At 37.4% G+C, this 18,206-nt stretch overlaps 1 protein-coding gene across 1 annotated transcript in view; it reads right to left on the bottom strand.

The window, feature by feature from the left end:
- RELN (reelin) overlaps window positions 1–18,206 on the bottom strand; it is a 535,267-nt gene that overhangs the window by 281,814 nt on the left and 235,247 nt on the right. Inside the window, exons 5-6 of the mRNA XM_047850601.1 lie at window positions 5,204–5,236; window positions 2,186–2,264 (exon numbers count right to left, since the gene is read on the bottom strand). Coding sequence (XP_047706557.1) covers window positions 2,186–2,264; window positions 5,204–5,236 — 112 coding nt within the window. The remainder of the gene's footprint in view (window positions 1–2,185; window positions 2,265–5,203; window positions 5,237–18,206) is intronic.

Genomic DNA, 18,206 nt, shown 5'->3' with positions numbered 1-18,206 from the left:
CTGGGCACAAGCAGTGCTTAGAGAGTTTCTTTGGCCTTTTCTTAGTAAAGATTTTCAATTTGCTTTAAGAAATTTGTATTTAGGATATGCTCCCAGGGAAGTGAAATTTTATTGATAAACTATTTCTTAGGTGGCATATAAATTATGAGACTTTATGATTCTGGCTACTCTGATTTTTATTATATACTATCTAGATCAATATTTCTTTCTAGAAAAGGCACAAAAAGTTCCTCCGTCTAGTATTTAAGCACCAGCACTCTCCATCTATATAACATCTTCAATGCTCAGTTCCAGGGCCACTTTCTCTAAGAAAATCCCATCAGAGCCATCTTTCTTGTTCTGGAACTACAATACATGTTATTTGTACCCCTTCTATTAGAATTAAGAATTTCTATACTGGATTAGGAGGGTTTTAAAAATATGCATTTTGTATATCCTCTACTAAACTATAAGCTATTTGAGAGAAGGACGATATCCCTTTTAAATTTACTGTATAAACAAAATGATTATTGCCTAATATTCATTGAACAGTGAAAATAAAGAAAAACAGAAATGAATATCATATACTGACATCTGAGGATGGAGTTCTAGTCTGTTTTTAATTTTTAAATTTGAATATAATTGGCATACAATGTTACATTAATTTCAGGTGTACAACATAGTGTTGCAACTTCTATGTATGTTCTGATCCAATCACCACAAGCATAACTACCAGCTGTCACCATACATGCTATTATAGGATCATTGACAATATTCCCTATGCTGTGCCTTTTATGCCCATTCCATAACTGGAAGCCTGTATACTCCACTCCCCTTTACCCATTTTGTTCATTCCGCCCCTCCCTCTGGCAACCATCAGTTTGTTCTCTGTATTTAGGGTCTGATTCTGATATTTATTTGTTTAGGATATGTTTATTCATGTGTTTTATTTTTTAGATTCCACAAATGTGTGACATCACATGGTACTTATATTTCTCAGTCTGACTTATTTCCCTTAGCATAATACCTTCTAGCTCCAACCAGGTTGTTGCAAATGGCCAGATCTCATCCTTTTTTATGGTTGCACAATATTCCAAAGACACACCTTCCTTATCCCTTCACCTATTAATATACACTTAGTTACTTCTATATCTTGTTTATTATAAATAATACTGCAATAAACATGGTGCATATATCTTTTTGAATTAGTGTTTTTCATTTCTTTCTAGTCTTGAGCATTGTTTGAATTTTGGTTGCAACTTGAAAGTTTACTTACATTAGAGCTTCAAATTTACCTTGAGCTTTTGGATGTGTATATAAAAACATTTAATGTCACAGAACATCCACATTCAGATATTCTCTAAAATGACACAGATTGATGGTAGGTGTGGGTCGACAGACCTATTTCCCCAGTCACCAAAAATACAACAAATTGCCAACAAATGCATGCATCTGTTGATGTATTCGACAGGTTAAAAAAATTTTTTTTTAACATTTATTCACATTTGAGAGACAGAAAGAGACAGAACACAAGCAGGGGAGGGTCAGAGAGAGAGGGAGACACAGAATCCAAAGCAGGCTCCAGGGTCCAAGCTGTCAGCACGGAGCCCAACAAGGGGCTCAAACCCACAAACCGTGAGATCATGACCTAAGCTGAAGTCGGATGCTTAACCGACTGAGCCCACTGGCGCCCCTCTATTCAACAAGTTTTTAATGAATGGGTTTGATTCATTATTTCTTTGCCCTCAAAAATCCCATGGAGTTGAACCTAAGCTGCCTTCAGAGGAGAGACTAGGGTGTAAATAAATGAGGCAGTCCAATGACTTAGAAGTTATTTATAAGTGTGACTCAAATCACCTCTCATTTCAGATAAACCATTTCTCTTCTTTTCCTCAGCATAAATGCAATTATTAGACACACTAAAGCATAATGTTTTCTACATAAAGAACTTGTACACCTGAAAAATATCTAAACATATGCATGGCTTTGAGATGCCACCTAGATTCAGTTTTTAAAGAAGTCAAGAAATAGACATGCAGCCTACATTAAGCCCAGTTTCCTGGTTGAACAACTCACAACTTTTATTCATCCCTTAGTGCTTGAAGAGTAATTTAACGTTATGTAACTGCTCCAAGGGAGCAATCAGCATCTTTTTTTTTTTGCATAACACAAACAAACCAAAGTGAAGCATATTTCTGTAACTTACCATATATTTGGATTCAACTCTAGTCGGTGATAGGAGTCAAAGTCATCTCGTAGGATAATGCTGTCGCTATGTACTTCAGCTAAAAGAAAAATAAAGTATTTAGGAAAAAATTATACTAAACAATAGACTTAGCTACACAAAAGGGTCAATGTACTGCCTTTATGAGGAATAACAATATTTTATTTATTTATTTATTTTGGAATAACAGTATTTTAAATTAAAACTGAATTTTAAATGAGCAGTTGATTATATATTTGGCCCCTAAACTACTAAGGGACAAGTGTAAAGTCTCGATGGTTAGGCACCTACAAGTCTGGAAACCACAGTCCCCAAAGAGAAACCCCACCAAACTGTCACCAGGCAGAAAAGGCAGGAAGGCCAAGGTCAGTACTAACCTATGAAGACAGGTCACACAAGACTTGTCTCTCATAGCTCAATATGCCCAGAAAGGTTCAGTGTTAACTCACTTTAATAGAAACAGATGGACCATTCTGGCTATTTATTGTCAGCTAATGTTGCTGGTATTTACTAACCCATTTCTTCATCTCTTTCCTACTATCCCTCTTCCCCTGCCTTGTTTTCCCTAGTTCTGCATATTCACTCATATTTTATTCAATGTGTTGCAAAGTGTTAACATTTTTCCCCCTCAGAGCTGCATAGGAGAATTTATCTACGTTAAGTAAAAGTCCTAAATAAAGTCATGTTAAAAGTCAGGAGGCATATGAGGGAGCCACCCATAGTTTCAAACAACTTTGGGCATACCAAGAGCAAAGAGTGTTTTCGTAAGCCATAGAATTTGTGATTTTTCCACTGAATAGAAGGTGGATAAGTAAAAAAAAAAATTCACGGCTCGCTTTTAAGGCTGTGGGAGAAATGAAAATTCTTTCTACTCAAGTTGTAAAAAATGAATTTCATGGTCAAAAACCCTCTCATCCCATTCCCCTGGTTTGCTTGGGAAGTTTCTTTTGGCTCATATAAATTATCTGGGCCTGTATGATTCTGTTTGAAATAGTTTACACATGCTTTTTGGAAAAATTAAAATCACAGGATCTGATTAACAAAAAAATAACCAATTTTTTTTACTTTTTTCAAAGGTGATATTTTATGTTTTTGGCTCACTTGAATAACACAAATAATTCATCGATCCAGTGGGTAATTAAAATCACTTCCAAATATCAGGAAGCGTACTTCCAAGTTCTCTTTGGTGACACTGCCACCCACGGCCCTCTTCGCTCTCTTTATTCCAGGTATGCCAGCAGGTAAGCACATAACGAAGTCCAGGAAACCAGTGAATCAGCATGTATTAAGAGCAACGGCTGCTCAAATTCAGAAGCCTTAGGCAGGACAACAGGGAGAATATGGATTTACGCAGGAAGAACGCTGTGATGTATTCTGCGTGTGGGAGTGATTTAATGATTCCTCTGAGCGATTAGATGCAGCGCCTGAAATGCCTACAGGGTGCAGCTCTCCCAAATACCTAACCTGGCCCAGAAGAGGCTGGGCCACTGCGGGTCACCAGCCTGCCTTGGCTGCCAGAAGGCATGCTTCTAAGCACTTGTTTGAGTTAGTCTGCCAAAGAAGAGGAGCCCCAAGCTGTAGCATTACATAAAAGTAGAGCTTCTCAAGGAAGATTTTCCAAAGAGAAAAATAAATTAATTGGGTTTGTAGGTTGAAAGGAAAAGCCCAAGAGACAAACAACTGACCCATCTGCAAGTCCCACCGTGAGAGACATCTGAAAAGGCTGGAGCCAGCCAGGATGATTTATTTTCATTCTTATTAAATAGTGTAGCGTTGGAAATCGCTTTTAAAATAAACCCTCACTAACACAATGAGAAATTGAACTCTTAAAAGACCGTTTGTTTTCTATAGAATGTTTTACAGAGGCATGGGTAAGCCTCAATGGTTATTTGTTCATGTGTTTACTTCTTTCCAAACACTATTATATCATTGACTGTACACCTTTACAAACAGAAATTCATTCAATCATAACAACCCAAGGAGGTAGGTACTATTATTTCCTCTATTTTGCAGATGAGGAAACTGAGGCACAGAGAGGCTAAGTAACTTACTCAACGTACATGGCCAGCAAGCAGAGAAGGTGAGATAAACCCAGGAAGTGGTTCCAGAAACTATTCTTAGCAACTACAAACCTTGCCTTGCATGGCACTATGGAAGGATCATGAGAAAAATGAGAGGTAGTAACTTTATATGGTGCCATTAAACAAAGCTTATGGTTATTTGAACAACTTCATTTCAATTTTGAAAGAAATGACCAAACTCTCTTTTTACAACCCAGTACTAGTCTGAACAGTTATCTCAAATCTGAAATGACCTCCATGCCTCCACACTCCTAGCTCCTTGCCCACCAACCCTATGCTCTACTATTTATGATGGGCAGGAGTTCTGGGAAAAATTTGGCATTAAAATCCTTGATCAAAAGATCAGGCTCATACAGAGAAAGACAGATACCATATGTTTTCACTCTTATGTGGATCCTGAGAAACTTAACAGAAACCTACGGGGTAGGGGAAGGAAAAAAAAAAGAGGTTAGAGGGGGAGAGAGCCAAAGCATAAGAGACTCTTAAAAACTGAGAACAAACTGAGGGTTGATGGGGGGTGGGAGGGGGGGAGGGTAGGTGATGGGCATTGAAGAGGGCATCTTTTGGGATGAGCACTGGGTGTTGTATGGAAACCAATTTGACAATAAATTTCATATATTAAAAAAAATTAAAAAATAATAAAAAATAAAAGATCAGGCTCAACAGGATAGCAAGGATGGATGTACTAACAGGTTTAAAAGTCCTTCCACTGGCCCCAAGTGGGCACCATGATTGCCTCCTTGGTGAGGTCCTGTGTTCGAGCATAATATGAACCTGAGACTGATTTCAGTGAATAATCAGTGAATCAGAGAGGGCAGGAAGTTTCCTCACCTCTATATCATCTGCCCACACAGTGAGAGGATTGAAACAAGCCTATCTAAGTACTAAGGTTAGTGACACTGGGGTCTTAAGCACTTACCTAGATGTGGGTGCATCGTGGCTTCTGTTGGAGCTGGACCAAGAGAGAAAAAGGGAAAGATGATTGATTAGCAACAAAAACAAAATCAGCAATAATCAAATACAATTATAAAACTTAGGTAACACTAAGGAAATTAAATGACTAGAACCTTTTTGGAAGAGTAAGAAAAAAAATGCCAGTAAACATCTTAAAGTAAAACATCCAACTTCCTATGTAGTTATTCTATTTAAAAGTAACTCCTAAACTGAAGAGTAGAACCCCTTACATTCAGGATAGTTGAGTGTATCCCTCAAACACATCAGCCTCAGGTATCCCTCGAAACACATAATATAAATGTGACGTGATAGTTAATGGATATGCTAAAACTCTTCCTGAGCACCCAGTACCTCTCAGGGGCTATTATGGGTGTTAGGGAAATAGAAAATAGTGCCACTCTTGCCTCAAAAGAGCTCATTACCATCTGCTAACTAGAATATAGTGCAGTAAGTGCTATGGCAGACAAGGAAGGGATACTGGTTCCAGGCTGAACAGTAAAAGGGTTGTCGGGAGAGGTTTTCCAGAGAAGATGATTTCTCTGCTAGTTTTTTTTTTTTAATTTTTTTTTCAACGTTTATTTATTTTTGGGACAGAGAGAGACAGAGCATGAACGGGGGTGGGGCAGAGAGAGAGGGAGACACAAAATCGGAAACAGGCTCCAGGCTCTGAGCCATCAGCCCAGAGCCTGACACGGGGCTCGAACTCATGGACCGCGAGATTGTGACCTGGCTGAAGTCGGACGCTTAACCGACTGCGCCACCCAGGCACCCCTCTCTGCTAGGTTTTGAAAGATGAGCAGAAGGAACGTAGGTGGTGGTAGAGGAGGGGGGAGCTGCTTCTTTCTGGAGTAAAAGTGAAAAGGCATAGAGAAGCAAAAGAGAATGGCTTTGGGGAAGAACCACAACAGTTTCAGCATGACTGGATGAAAGTGTTAAGAGGAGAGAGTAAAAATGGTGATGCTGGGAAAATAGGGAGGACAAGATCATGGAAGTGAATGCTGGGGAACTGGGACTTTACCACGAGAGCTTGACGATCTTCTGAACATTTATGAGCAAAGGAATGGATGTTCAAAATATGCATTTTAAGAAAGAGCACTCCACAAATAAGGGACATAATATTGGAATATTAATATTCCATGTTAAGTAAAATAGGTCATTAAAATTCATCTATTTTTTTTTTTAAGTGTGGCTACTAGAATACTGAAAATTTTACATGTGGCTTGCATTATACCTCTACTGGACAGGGCTGAACAACAGCTAGGAGACAGATCGGTGCTGGATACCAATTAAGGAATCATTGTCACACAGGAGGTGGTGGAGTCATGGAAGATGACCATGTCATTCAGAGAGAATGCAGGACATAGAAAAAGAAGTGAAATGAAGTGGTAAACACGCATTTAAGGGAATGGTAGAAGACGAGCTAGCAAAGGAGACTGAGAAAGAGTTCATTTCATTATGGGAATAAGGAAATGAGAGAGTTTTAAGAGAAAAGAGGGTTAAATGAAAGACCAAAATAATCCTAATAAAGATGATATCTATTGAGAACATCCTGTTATCACAGCACTGTTAAGCAGAGTCTAAAGATGAACCCAGGAAATTTGGCTTCAGAGGCCACACTTGTAACTACTGTGCAGACTGTTCTTTCAAGAAAGTCCACTGCAAAGACAAGAGATGAGATTTTGTAGCACCTAACGAGGATCAAGGACCAAAGAAATTTTTTTGTTGTTGTTTGCTTCATTTCTTAAGATATCATAATTGTTGAACATGACTAATATCAGCTATTTTACAAAAGGGGTTCTCGGTGTTCACGGAATAAATTGTGAAGAAGAGGAGGAAAATAATACTGATATCTATATAGTATTTAACTTCAAAGAAAACTGGGAAATAAGTTAATTAAATCAAATGTAAAATTTAGGGAAAGTATCAAGTAAAAATACTTACTGGTTAAATACGTATAACAAAATATCTGTAGAGATATCAGGACCTACTTGATTTTAAATGAGGCCTGGACCCAATAAAAAGATTAAGTTATAAAATGCTTTACTCTACCTTAATCTAAGGAGTCTATCCAAATTGATATCTACCTTTTCTACATGACTTTGGCACATGGCATCTTATACTGAACAACCCACAACATAATCATCAGGGGAGGCCAATTAGAAAAGACTCAGGGAATCAGAATCTTTGGGAATGGAGGCTTAGAATTTGCTTTTGTTGTGTTTTTTGTTTTTGTTTTTAGTGGTGGAACAAGAGAGGAATTTATTTCAGTGAGGCCGACAGCAGACTAATGTCTCAAAGACTGTCTCTAGAATCTGTATTTTTGAAAACCTTTCCTGGTGATTCTCATAAAAAGCCAAATTTAAAAACTATTGGTCTCAATCATATAGTCCAGCCCTTATTTTTACAGCATGCAGAACTATTCTCTGTATTAAGTATATATCTTTTCTCCCAAGAGTATATATCTTTTCTCTTAAGTTCCTCAAAGGCAGAAAATATGGCCACCCAACACACCAGCCTAAGCTGCTAATCAGTTCCCAATAAATGCTGAATTAAACTGAAAGATACTTCTTAATTGTAATATATTTTATGATATTTTGGAAAATGAATAATTGAAGATCCAAACCTTTGAAAATATGCCAAAATATATTCATAACATTGTCAGAAAGTCCTTTAGTATAACAGTCTGGGTAGTTTAAACACCCAATAAGTACCACCTAAATTTAATTTAATTCAACAAATTTAAATCATGTTTTAAATCACTAGTTAGGAAAAATCAATTCAATATTTTTAACAAAATCCACTGAGATAACTAAACGTTATTTCCTCAGAAAGAGAAACATGTACGCATTAAACTTGATGGAAAGAAATGTACAAATTTCCTTGAAAAGTATTCATACACGTATGGGGTAAATATGGTCCAAAATCTAGGAAAGTACTGGGCCTGGAAGCTTATTTTAATCATCTCTCAGTAAGTGACTATATCAATCTATTTTTTATGTAATTTAACAAAATTTCTAAGCCTGTAGGAAGTTCAACCTCTGTTCCACATTTATTAGGGGTAAATGTACCACAGAAAAATTAGAATAAGTAGCCTAAAGAAGTATAATATAGTTTAACATTATTTATTACACTCCCACTTGGATAGTACCTGCTTTTTGCCTCATACTCCTCACATGGATGAATTATGTGAATTTGGCATAAAGGTCTTTACTCTTTCCTTTATTAATATAAAACACGTGCATTAGAGAGTCCTAATTTGTCAGCCTTCTCAGTGCTTGCCCAGTACCATATCTTCAACTAAGTATGCCTTTCCTGCTCCTCTGCCATTGAACTAGTTCTGACTCATTTTTCTAGATTGCTTAAATGTTTTTATCTCAACATTTTGTTGGTATATTACTGATTCTCTGCCTCCCCAAGGACCTTTGATTGTTCCCACCCTACCACTCCCACCTTGGTCCAACTTCCCACTCCTATGACCCAAAATCTCAGGACCAACTCTAGCTACCACCTAAAGTTGCCAAATGGCTTAGACTTGGGAGTTTTGTTCTGAGAGAGAACAAAAATGTTTCTAAAGAGGTAGGTTTTGGCTTTGGAGAAAACAGGACATAACATGTCTTTAACAGAAGTATAAAAGACATCTCAGTTCCTTCCAGTTATCTCTCCATCAGGATAAGAACACCAGGTCAGACAATCAGCCACAGGTACATACAGGGAAGGATGCACTGGATAATGAATTAGAGACTGAGAAGGATGGCTGGAATAGTTTTGTACCCAAAGAGATCACTGAGGAGGCACTTCATAATATGGCCCCAATTTGGCTTCATTGGTGAATCCCATGAGACTATATGTAAAGGCTGGACAGAACTTCAAGCTATGAGAACGCACTTACTGTCCTAACATGAAACTTAACAAATTTGGATATCCCTAGATTCACAAAAGTGATTAGTTGTACATCCTATGCTGCAGAAAAAAATCACTTCTGAGAAAAAGACCAAAAGTTTACTTTAGTTTATACAAACATGTGATTACTTATTAAATTGCTTATCTTTCCATAAATTTGGGGGCAATTCAGCTTAATATGAAGTTTCTACCAATAATTTGTAAACTCTTATAAACAGTGTAATGGCTAGAGGCCAAACTTTCAGTGGTGTTTTTTAGAATTAAAGTACAATGATCATGGGATACCACATCTGCAGTTGGATTTTATAGATCACTCCAAGGAGATTTATGAGCATTGGCAATGGATAAATAAACCCAACTTATAATTCCAAAAATTTACTAATTCGTTACTGATCCTAGGCAAGTTGACAACACTATCTGTGTTAATGTGTAAATGAATTTGTGTTTCACTGAACTTGATGTCATTCAAAATAATCACATATCTCTGAAATCTTTACCCACAAACTTAATGTCATTTAGACCTACAAAAATTATAGAAACTACATCCTCTTTAAAGCTTGATCAGGTTCAAGTAATTGTACTGAATTGGAAATTGGACTTAAATTGTATCTTGATAACATCAAGAGTATGCCAAATGTCATCAAAATGAATCAACTTAGTCAAAACCACAGATAAAATTTGAAATGCTAAACAGCCTACTTAAAATGAAGTTCCTACTTTGCTTAAAAGAACAAAGTAAAAACAAGCCAACAAAATGTAAGAACCATGACAGAATCTCATTAAAGCCTCCATGTTCTTTTAAAAGTCTGTTTTCAGCAAAGGATTAAGAATGAAGGTGTGGCTCCCATTTACAATAGCACCAAAAACCATAAGACAGCTAGGAACAAACTTAACCAAAGAGGTAACAGATCTATCTGTACGTTGAAAGCTATAGAAAACTTATGAAAGAAATGGAAAAACATTCTATGCTCATGGATTGGAAGAACAAATATTGTTGAAATGTCTATACTACTCAAAGCAATCTACACATTCAATGCAACCCCTATAAAATAACACCAACATTTCCCACAGATTTAGAATAAACAATTCTAAAATCTGTATGGTCCTAGAAAAGACCCAGAATAGCCAAAGTAATGTTGAAAACAACCAAAAAAATAACAACAACAAAAGAAACAATGCTGGAGGCATCACAATTCCAGACTTCAAGCTGTATTAGAAAGCTGTAATCATCAAGACAGTATGGTGCTGGCAGAAAAACAGACACATAGATCAATGGAACAGAATAGAGAACCCAGAAATGGACCCACAAATATATGGCCAACTAATCTTTGACAAAGCAGGAAAAAATATCCAATGGAAATAAGATGGTCTCTTCAACACATGGTGTTGGGAGAACTGGACAGTGACATGCATAATGATGAAACTGTACCACTTTCTTATAGCATACACAAAAATGAATTCAAAATGGATGAAAGACAAAAAAATAAGACAGGAAACCATCAAAATACTACAGAAGAAAGCAGGCAGCAACCTCTTTGACCTCAGCTGGAGCAACTTTTTACTAAACATGTCTCTGGAGGCAAGGGGGGAAAAAAACAAAAATGAACTTATTTGGACCTCATCAAGATAAAAAGTTTCTACACAGCAAAGGAAACAATCAACAAAACTAAAAGGCAACTGATGTAATGGGAAAAGATATTTGCAAATGACATATCAGATAAAGGGTTAATATCCAAAATCTATAAAATCTTACCAACTCAATACCCAAAACCAAAGAACCCAGTTAAGCAATGAGAAGAAGACATGAATAGACACTTTTCCAAAGAAGACATCCAGATGGCTAACAGCCAAATGAAAAAAAATGCTCAATGTCACTCATTATCAGGGCTACAAATCAAAACCACAATGAGATACCACCTCACACCTGTCAGAATGGCTAACATTAACAACTCAGGAAACAAGAGATGTTGGCAACGATGCACTGTTGGTGGGAATGAAAACTGGTTCAGCCACTCTGGAAAACACTATGGAGGTTCCTCAAAAAGCTAAAAGTGGAATGACCCAGCAATTGCACTACTAGGTATTTATCCAAAGGATACAAAAATGCTGATTTTAAGGGGAACTTGCACCCCAATGTTTATAGCAGTACTATTGACAATAGCCAAATTATGGAAAGAGCCCAAATGTCCATTGACTGATAAACGGATAAAGAAGATGTGGTATATATACAATGGAATATTATTTGGCAACCAATAAGAATGAAATCTTACCATTTGCAACAATGTAGATGGAACTAGAGTATATCATGCTAAGTGAAATGATTCAGAGAAAGACAAATATCATATGATTTCACTCATATGAAGAATTTAATAAACAAAACAGATGAACATAGGGGAAGGGAAAGAAAATAAGATAAAAACAGACAGGGAGGCAAACCATAAGTGACGCTTGAGTATAGAGAACAAACTGAGGGTTACTCGAGGGGAGGTGGGTGGGTGGGGATGGGCTAAATGGTTGATGGGCATTAAGAAGGACACTTGGGATGAGCCCTGGGTGTTATATGTAAGTAATGAATCCTTAAATTCTACTCCTGAAACCAATACTACACTATATGTTAACTAACTTGAATTTCAATTAAAACAACAACAACAACAACAACAACAACAACAACAACAACGAAGGATGGCATACTGTTGCATGTTTTTACCTGAAAAAAGAGCCAAGCACCTTTAAAATTAAAAAAAAAATTAAATATTTACTTATTTTTGGGAGACAGAGAGAGTACAAGTGGGGGAGGGGCAGAGAGAGAGAGGGAGACACAGAATCTGAAGCAGGCTCCAGGTTCCAAGCTGTCAGCACAAAGCCCAACGCGGGGCTCGAACCCACAAAGCATGGGATCATGACCTAGGCTAAAGTCAGATGCTTAACCAACTGAGCCACCCAGGTACCCCTAAAATTTTTCAATTATCAACACAAGTTGGTGGCAATTTTACCAGGAATAAATGAAAACCTATGTAATTTTGTTAGACCAATATCCCAAGAGCCGGTAAACAGGAAAAAAACAAAACAAAACAGTAAACTGTTAAAAACTAAAAAAAAAAAAAAAAGTAGAAAAAATGTGTACTGATACTTAGTTGAGTAAATGGAAAAAAGCACTTAGGCCATTTTAGGCCATTTTGTTTACACATCTGTGTGTTGGTACTGTTTCTAGTCACAAGATTTGCAGGTCCCTTCCTAAGGAATATATTTGGGGGCGGGGGGTTAAAGATTTTTAATAGCTCATTATTTTCCACTCACAGTGAGTTAATCTGACCTTCATTATGATATGAAAACAACTACTTATCAATCCCTTTCCAAACATTTAAATACAACTGATGTTAAATATCTATCTATTGCTCGGCATAGAGAGTTACTCTGTGAACATTATTTTTCTTTTGCTAAACACATTTTCTCTATTATCTCCAATTATTTACAGCATCTCATAGACTGTAATGATTTGTCTTAGGACACGGGTAAGAGAGCAGTAGCTGAGCTCTGCTGATGGATATGGAAGATCAGAAAGTTTTGATAAACTCAAACAGGCAGCAAACACCTTTAATTCCAGCGTGTATGATTTCATTTGGATCTTGGACCTCACAATCATGCTTTTCTTAATGCCATCCCAGAGCTTAAATCTTTGGGTGTTTTTAGTGAATATTCTAAACATAGATCATTATATTGTTTCTCAATATAAATCGAAGCAAAAAGTCTTTGATTTAATGAATTGAGTAAATGAATTCAATTTATTCAAGAGACAAATTTCATGCTGAAAGTAAAGAAAAGCTTCATTTATTTAGAAAGCATTTCCGCATTTATGCTTTTTCAAAAACGGCACCCACCAGCATCTCCTGAGATCACAGCAGCCTAGAAGAGGCACTTTAGAAAGAAATGAGGTCATGTTTAACTCCCCCAAAGGTTGTTCTTTGGACAAGTGTTTATCTTGCAAGTCACTTGTTTTGGAAGGAAACTTTTAAGTAATCATGTTACTCTAAAATATATTTCTGTCAATTTTTTCAACAAATAATTCAGTACAAAGTTTTCAATATGCTGAGCAGAAAAAGGAAGGGTTGTCTAAAAACGAATTGAGGGAGTGGTTAATGATCTTTGTGTTAATATTATTGATTACTTAAAAAAAAAGCGTTTGAGTCAGGCAAGCAGTATATATATGATGACAGGCACTTCTTACAAATAAAGGTATTATGTTATGGGAACCATATCTCCGGATCATTTTAGAATTCAAAGGCCCTAGGTAGTTTTGCCTCAGGTATCTCTTCACCTAATTTGAAATTCAAATGTATGAAATTTCCAAAGCTAAATATGACAAATTAGACACGGTCTGTGAAGTTACCATTTAATGAGGTATGAACCTAGACTTTCATCTCCCCAGGAATAATTTCTTTATTACTTTTGTATTTTATTGCAATAAAGAACCATTTGACCTTCAAGTATGATAATTAAGCTTCCAAAAATGTTATAAATTCAGAGTGAAAATAGTTCTCTCTGTGTTCAGGAATATACTTATGATCAGTATAAAAGATTCCTTAATATTTAAAGACAGCTAAATTATGCACAGAACCAGCAATATTAGGAGGTATTTTTCTCTTCCCTTCCCCCCCATTTCCCATCTCAATTAGATTTGTGTCTCATAACAACTTATCATCTGTCATATTCTAAAATAAATGGAATAGGAGAAAACTAAAATATATCTTTATAATCTGCAAATGGGGAAACAGAGAACTCTTTCAGGTGAGATTTATTCTACCTTGAGCTGTCAATAATGAGATATTAAGTATAACACTTGTGATTTCTTGTCTTGCTTTTGCTCATGCCCTGACTTTTTCTGGGGGGAGAGAACCATATGTTTCCCAAAACTTTGTCTATGATATGAATGGAAGTTTAAATGAAAAATCAGAATACAAAACAATATGCCATCTGAACTGTTGAGGAATAGTTTTTTTTTTTTTAAATCACTGTGTAATAATTTTTTAAAACATCTTGGACCTTTGAGAACTTGAGATGAAGTTCACAGATGGGGCAGAGGAGAGGAAGTAGAGGTAAAAATTGACCCGTAGCCTGAGCACATATGACTTTTAAATAACAATCAGAGCTAGGAAGGAAAATCATTAGGATTAGCATTATAGGATCATCATATAGGTAGCAGCGGCAGCCGCCTTGTTGCTAATGTGAGCTGAACTTTGCTGGAGGTCTGCCAATATCTGCTCTCCTTTATTTTAACTGAACTGTGACCCCAGTTAGAGGTACATTTCACACTATCCCCTGCAGCTTCCCATGACAAAGGAATGAAACTCTGACCATAAGGAGTGAGCTGAAGTGACCTGGGTCATGCCTTCTAAATTTAGGAGCGGGCATGCTCCCCTGGCCCTTTACCCTTCCTACTGCTAGGACACGGTAAGCACTGGGGCAGCTAGCATGGCCCCCGGATGCGGAAGCTATGTGCCGGACAGCACAGAGCCACTCCACCAGCCCTGGACCACCCGCCTCCGGCCTGATTTATGACAGAGAAATATACTTCTAACTGTTAAAGCTAGCATTCCCTCTGCATCTCACTCACAATTCTAAAGGTCAGAGTGGAAATGAAGGCTGATAATACTGTGAGTTCATCTGGGTAAAGACTCTATCTTGTGTATCTCTGCACCCTCTGCCTAGCACAACGTCGGGCATATAATTGCTCCAAAAATGTCAGTTTATTGGGTAGTGATAATACCACCTATTGGGAGCTGATAACACCAGGAAGACACTGCTGTTAGGAAATTCTAATGTTCTCTGTTCCCTCCTGTCTTGGTCATTTGTACCTCTGTTATCATCTTTATGATAACCTTACTTCTCACTTTCCTTCATATGCCTAAGGATACTATGTACAATCACCTTGTTCTAAAATAGACACAAGGCAGCTTGCCAGAAAGGGCAGACAATCAAACAAGGCAATAGAGGGGAAAACTCAAAGATGATGATTAATGAAGGGTCGGCAAAAAAACTACATCCAGTTGAGATAAGTTAAATGCATGCTCTGACGTCTTAAGTTTGGTCCTGCTATAAAGTTACAGAAATTGAAGAGTTCATAACATGTAAAGAAAACATATTGCTCAGGGAGAAGGGGGGGGTGGTAATTCAGGTACAGAGACTCGAGAGAGGTTTCTCCTGTGGTTTCTTGGAAAGAGGACACTGAGCAAGGTGATGAACATCATTTGAAATAACATCCATCCAATTGTGAGTTTTATAGGGCTACTCCTAATAAGGCCCATGAATGCAGAAGGAGCCCATCTCATGCCTAAATACGATTATAAAAAGGATTCGGGGGTGCAGGAGGTACAAGCTGGCTGGCCATTAAAGAAATGATGGTCATTAGACAATTTTGGAAAGGTATACCCTCTCTGTGTGGTTCATTCTTTCCCTCAACCAGTAACTGAGTGCCTACTAAATGCCAGGTGCTGTGCCAGCTTCTGAGATATTAAAATGATCCAGTGTCTGCTGGATCAAGGGGTTCACAGTACAGCAGAAAGTTAACACCTGACAATGCAATATGGTGAACTAAGTTCGATTACTAAGTAGTAGGTAGAAAAGTGATACAAACAAAGATGATGGAGGAGGAGAGACTTGAGCTGGATCTTTAGGACGAAGGCAGCTTCATCAGTGAGATGGAGAAGGTAATGAGGAGGGAGTTCCAGGGAAAGGAATAGGCCTGCTTAAGCCACAGAGACAAGGGATAGGAAAGCATGTTTGATGAAGCCCGTGCTTATTACAGCTGAGATAGAGAGTTATGTTAGGTGAGGGTGAGAGGTGAGAGCCGGAAAGCAGAGATGAGGCTGGAGAGACAGGCAGGGTCGGATCTCAGAGGGCCTTGAAAGCTAGTCTAAGTGGAGGAAAGGGAGGCAGTTGCAGGGTTTGAGGCTGGGAGTAAAAAAAAAAAAAAAAGAGGTCTGTGTTTAAGAACATTTTGATAGATGTGTGGAAGACCTGAACTACAGAAATAGTTCCAGGTGTGAAAAGAGGCTGGGTTAAGAGATACTAAGTATAAAATAAATTGGTCTTAGACACATCGGATGTAGACCTGGAAGAAAGAAAGGAATGAGGAAAGTAATGTTATCCTGGTATCTGACTGGGGTGACTACGTCACTAACCAGAACTGCAATCAAGGGGTCCAGATTTGGGGAAAAGTCAAGTTCGGTTTAGAATATATTGAGTTCAACGTACCTAAATGGCATCCAGATGTAAATGCCTTGTAAATACTAATGACAGCATTCATAGAGGATTTATGTGCTAGCCACCATGCTATGCACATCCTCTGCATTGAATCCTCAAACCTTTACTATCTTCCTTCTGGGCATAGGATGTTGTGCCAGGCTCTTGGGAACCTATGTATGGCACACAGCACAATATGTGTTCATTAATATTAATGAATTCCAACTCTTAAAAACATGAGTATTAAAATCTATATTAATTATTACATTAAACAATTCAATCTCTGAATGTCAAAATAAGATTGAGTTAATAGGTTGCATGAAGTAATGTTTTGCAATCCAAAATAAAATTGTAATTTAAGGTGTGTTCATCACAGCTTTGTTCCCCTCCCCAAAGTAATTATATAGACCCAAACCTAGGCTGTTTGCCCTTCAAAATATGGGGAAATTCAGCATATTATATAGCAGCTTGAGTAGAAAGTGTACTCCTCTGGATCCAAAAGAACTCAATGTCAAATTCTTCTCAGGCATAAATTCTGGTGTTTTGACTTTGGACTAGATAAAGCTGTCAAGTGGGAATGTATATAACCCTGAGAAGTGAAAAGAAGGCTGTTTAAATCCAGGTTCAATCATCTTGGGATATACAGCACCAGTTCAAAACACCATTCTTTAGGAAATTAAAAAAGTCGTCAGATCCACCTAGAGCCAATAGCAAGAAATTTTACTATGGCCCCATGAGTCAGCTCTTTGTTGTTCCTTTTAATCTTATCTGTCCTCAGGATCACTTAGGAACACTTTTTGCCTACCACAGCCCCAGGAAGGCTTCAGTTCCTCCCCCTATAGGGTAGTTTGTGAGACCTTGAAGCAAGATTAAGGGTTCCAGTATGATTTTACCAAAGTCTCCTAATTCAGCTCTCTTTGTTTGTAAATGGCAAAGGCAGGGATGTCAGGAACAGTGGCTGTAACTGCTAAACTGAAATGTAAGCTATAGAATAGCCATGGGGAAAACAGATTTCTTTGAATAGCAAAAAAAATTTAACATTGGGCAAATTCAAATGGAACACACCATTATTTTTCACTTTAACTATTAAAGCAGATATGGTAAATCAAAATCTATTAGGTGATTCCGATTTGTTTAGTGTGAATTAATGAAAAAACATCTCAGGATATTGGGAAAACATTTAGTGATACAAGCTACTGAGTAAGCAAGAATAGACAAGGGAAGATTTTGATACATCTGATGTAAAATTCACACAATATTTGGGTATACAAAGGTATTCTTTTTTTCCCGCTTTATTGAGGTATAATTGACAAATAAAAATTGCCTATATTTAAGGTATACAACTTGATGTTTTGATATATGTATACATTGTGAAATAATCACCACTATCAAGCTAATTACCACATCCATCACCTCACTTTAAAAGATATTCTTAACATGCTGAAAAATATCTCTGTAGGTTAAACACCTCATTCATGTTGTGGACTTGCTTACTGAAACTTTTATCTCCCTCCATCTCACAGTTTAAATAAACTTTCAACCGTCCTTATTACAAAGAATTTAAAAATTCCAGAGTCTGGGATCTGAATGAAATAAATACTCTGCCCACCACCATGGTCCGACGGCCCTTAGAGAATACAGCCACACTTTCTACCACGCTCTCTGTTCTGAGAGTGACAGACAGCAGAACAACCGCTGAGCAATGGCAGAAAGCGGCCAAGGTTTTTGGCTCCAACTATAAACCTGACCCCTTTCCCCTGACATAAAACATTTGCCTTTGGTTATATCCTCTTCCATCAACTCCACAACAGAGGATTCCAGCATGGTTT

This window comes from Prionailurus viverrinus, chromosome A2 (genome assembly GCF_022837055.1).
Source record: "Prionailurus viverrinus isolate Anna chromosome A2, UM_Priviv_1.0, whole genome shotgun sequence".
Taxonomy (NCBI): domain Eukaryota; kingdom Metazoa; phylum Chordata; class Mammalia; order Carnivora; family Felidae; genus Prionailurus; species Prionailurus viverrinus.
Note: the sequence above shows the minus strand (reverse complement) of the source record. Positions and strands in the feature narration are given on the sequence as shown.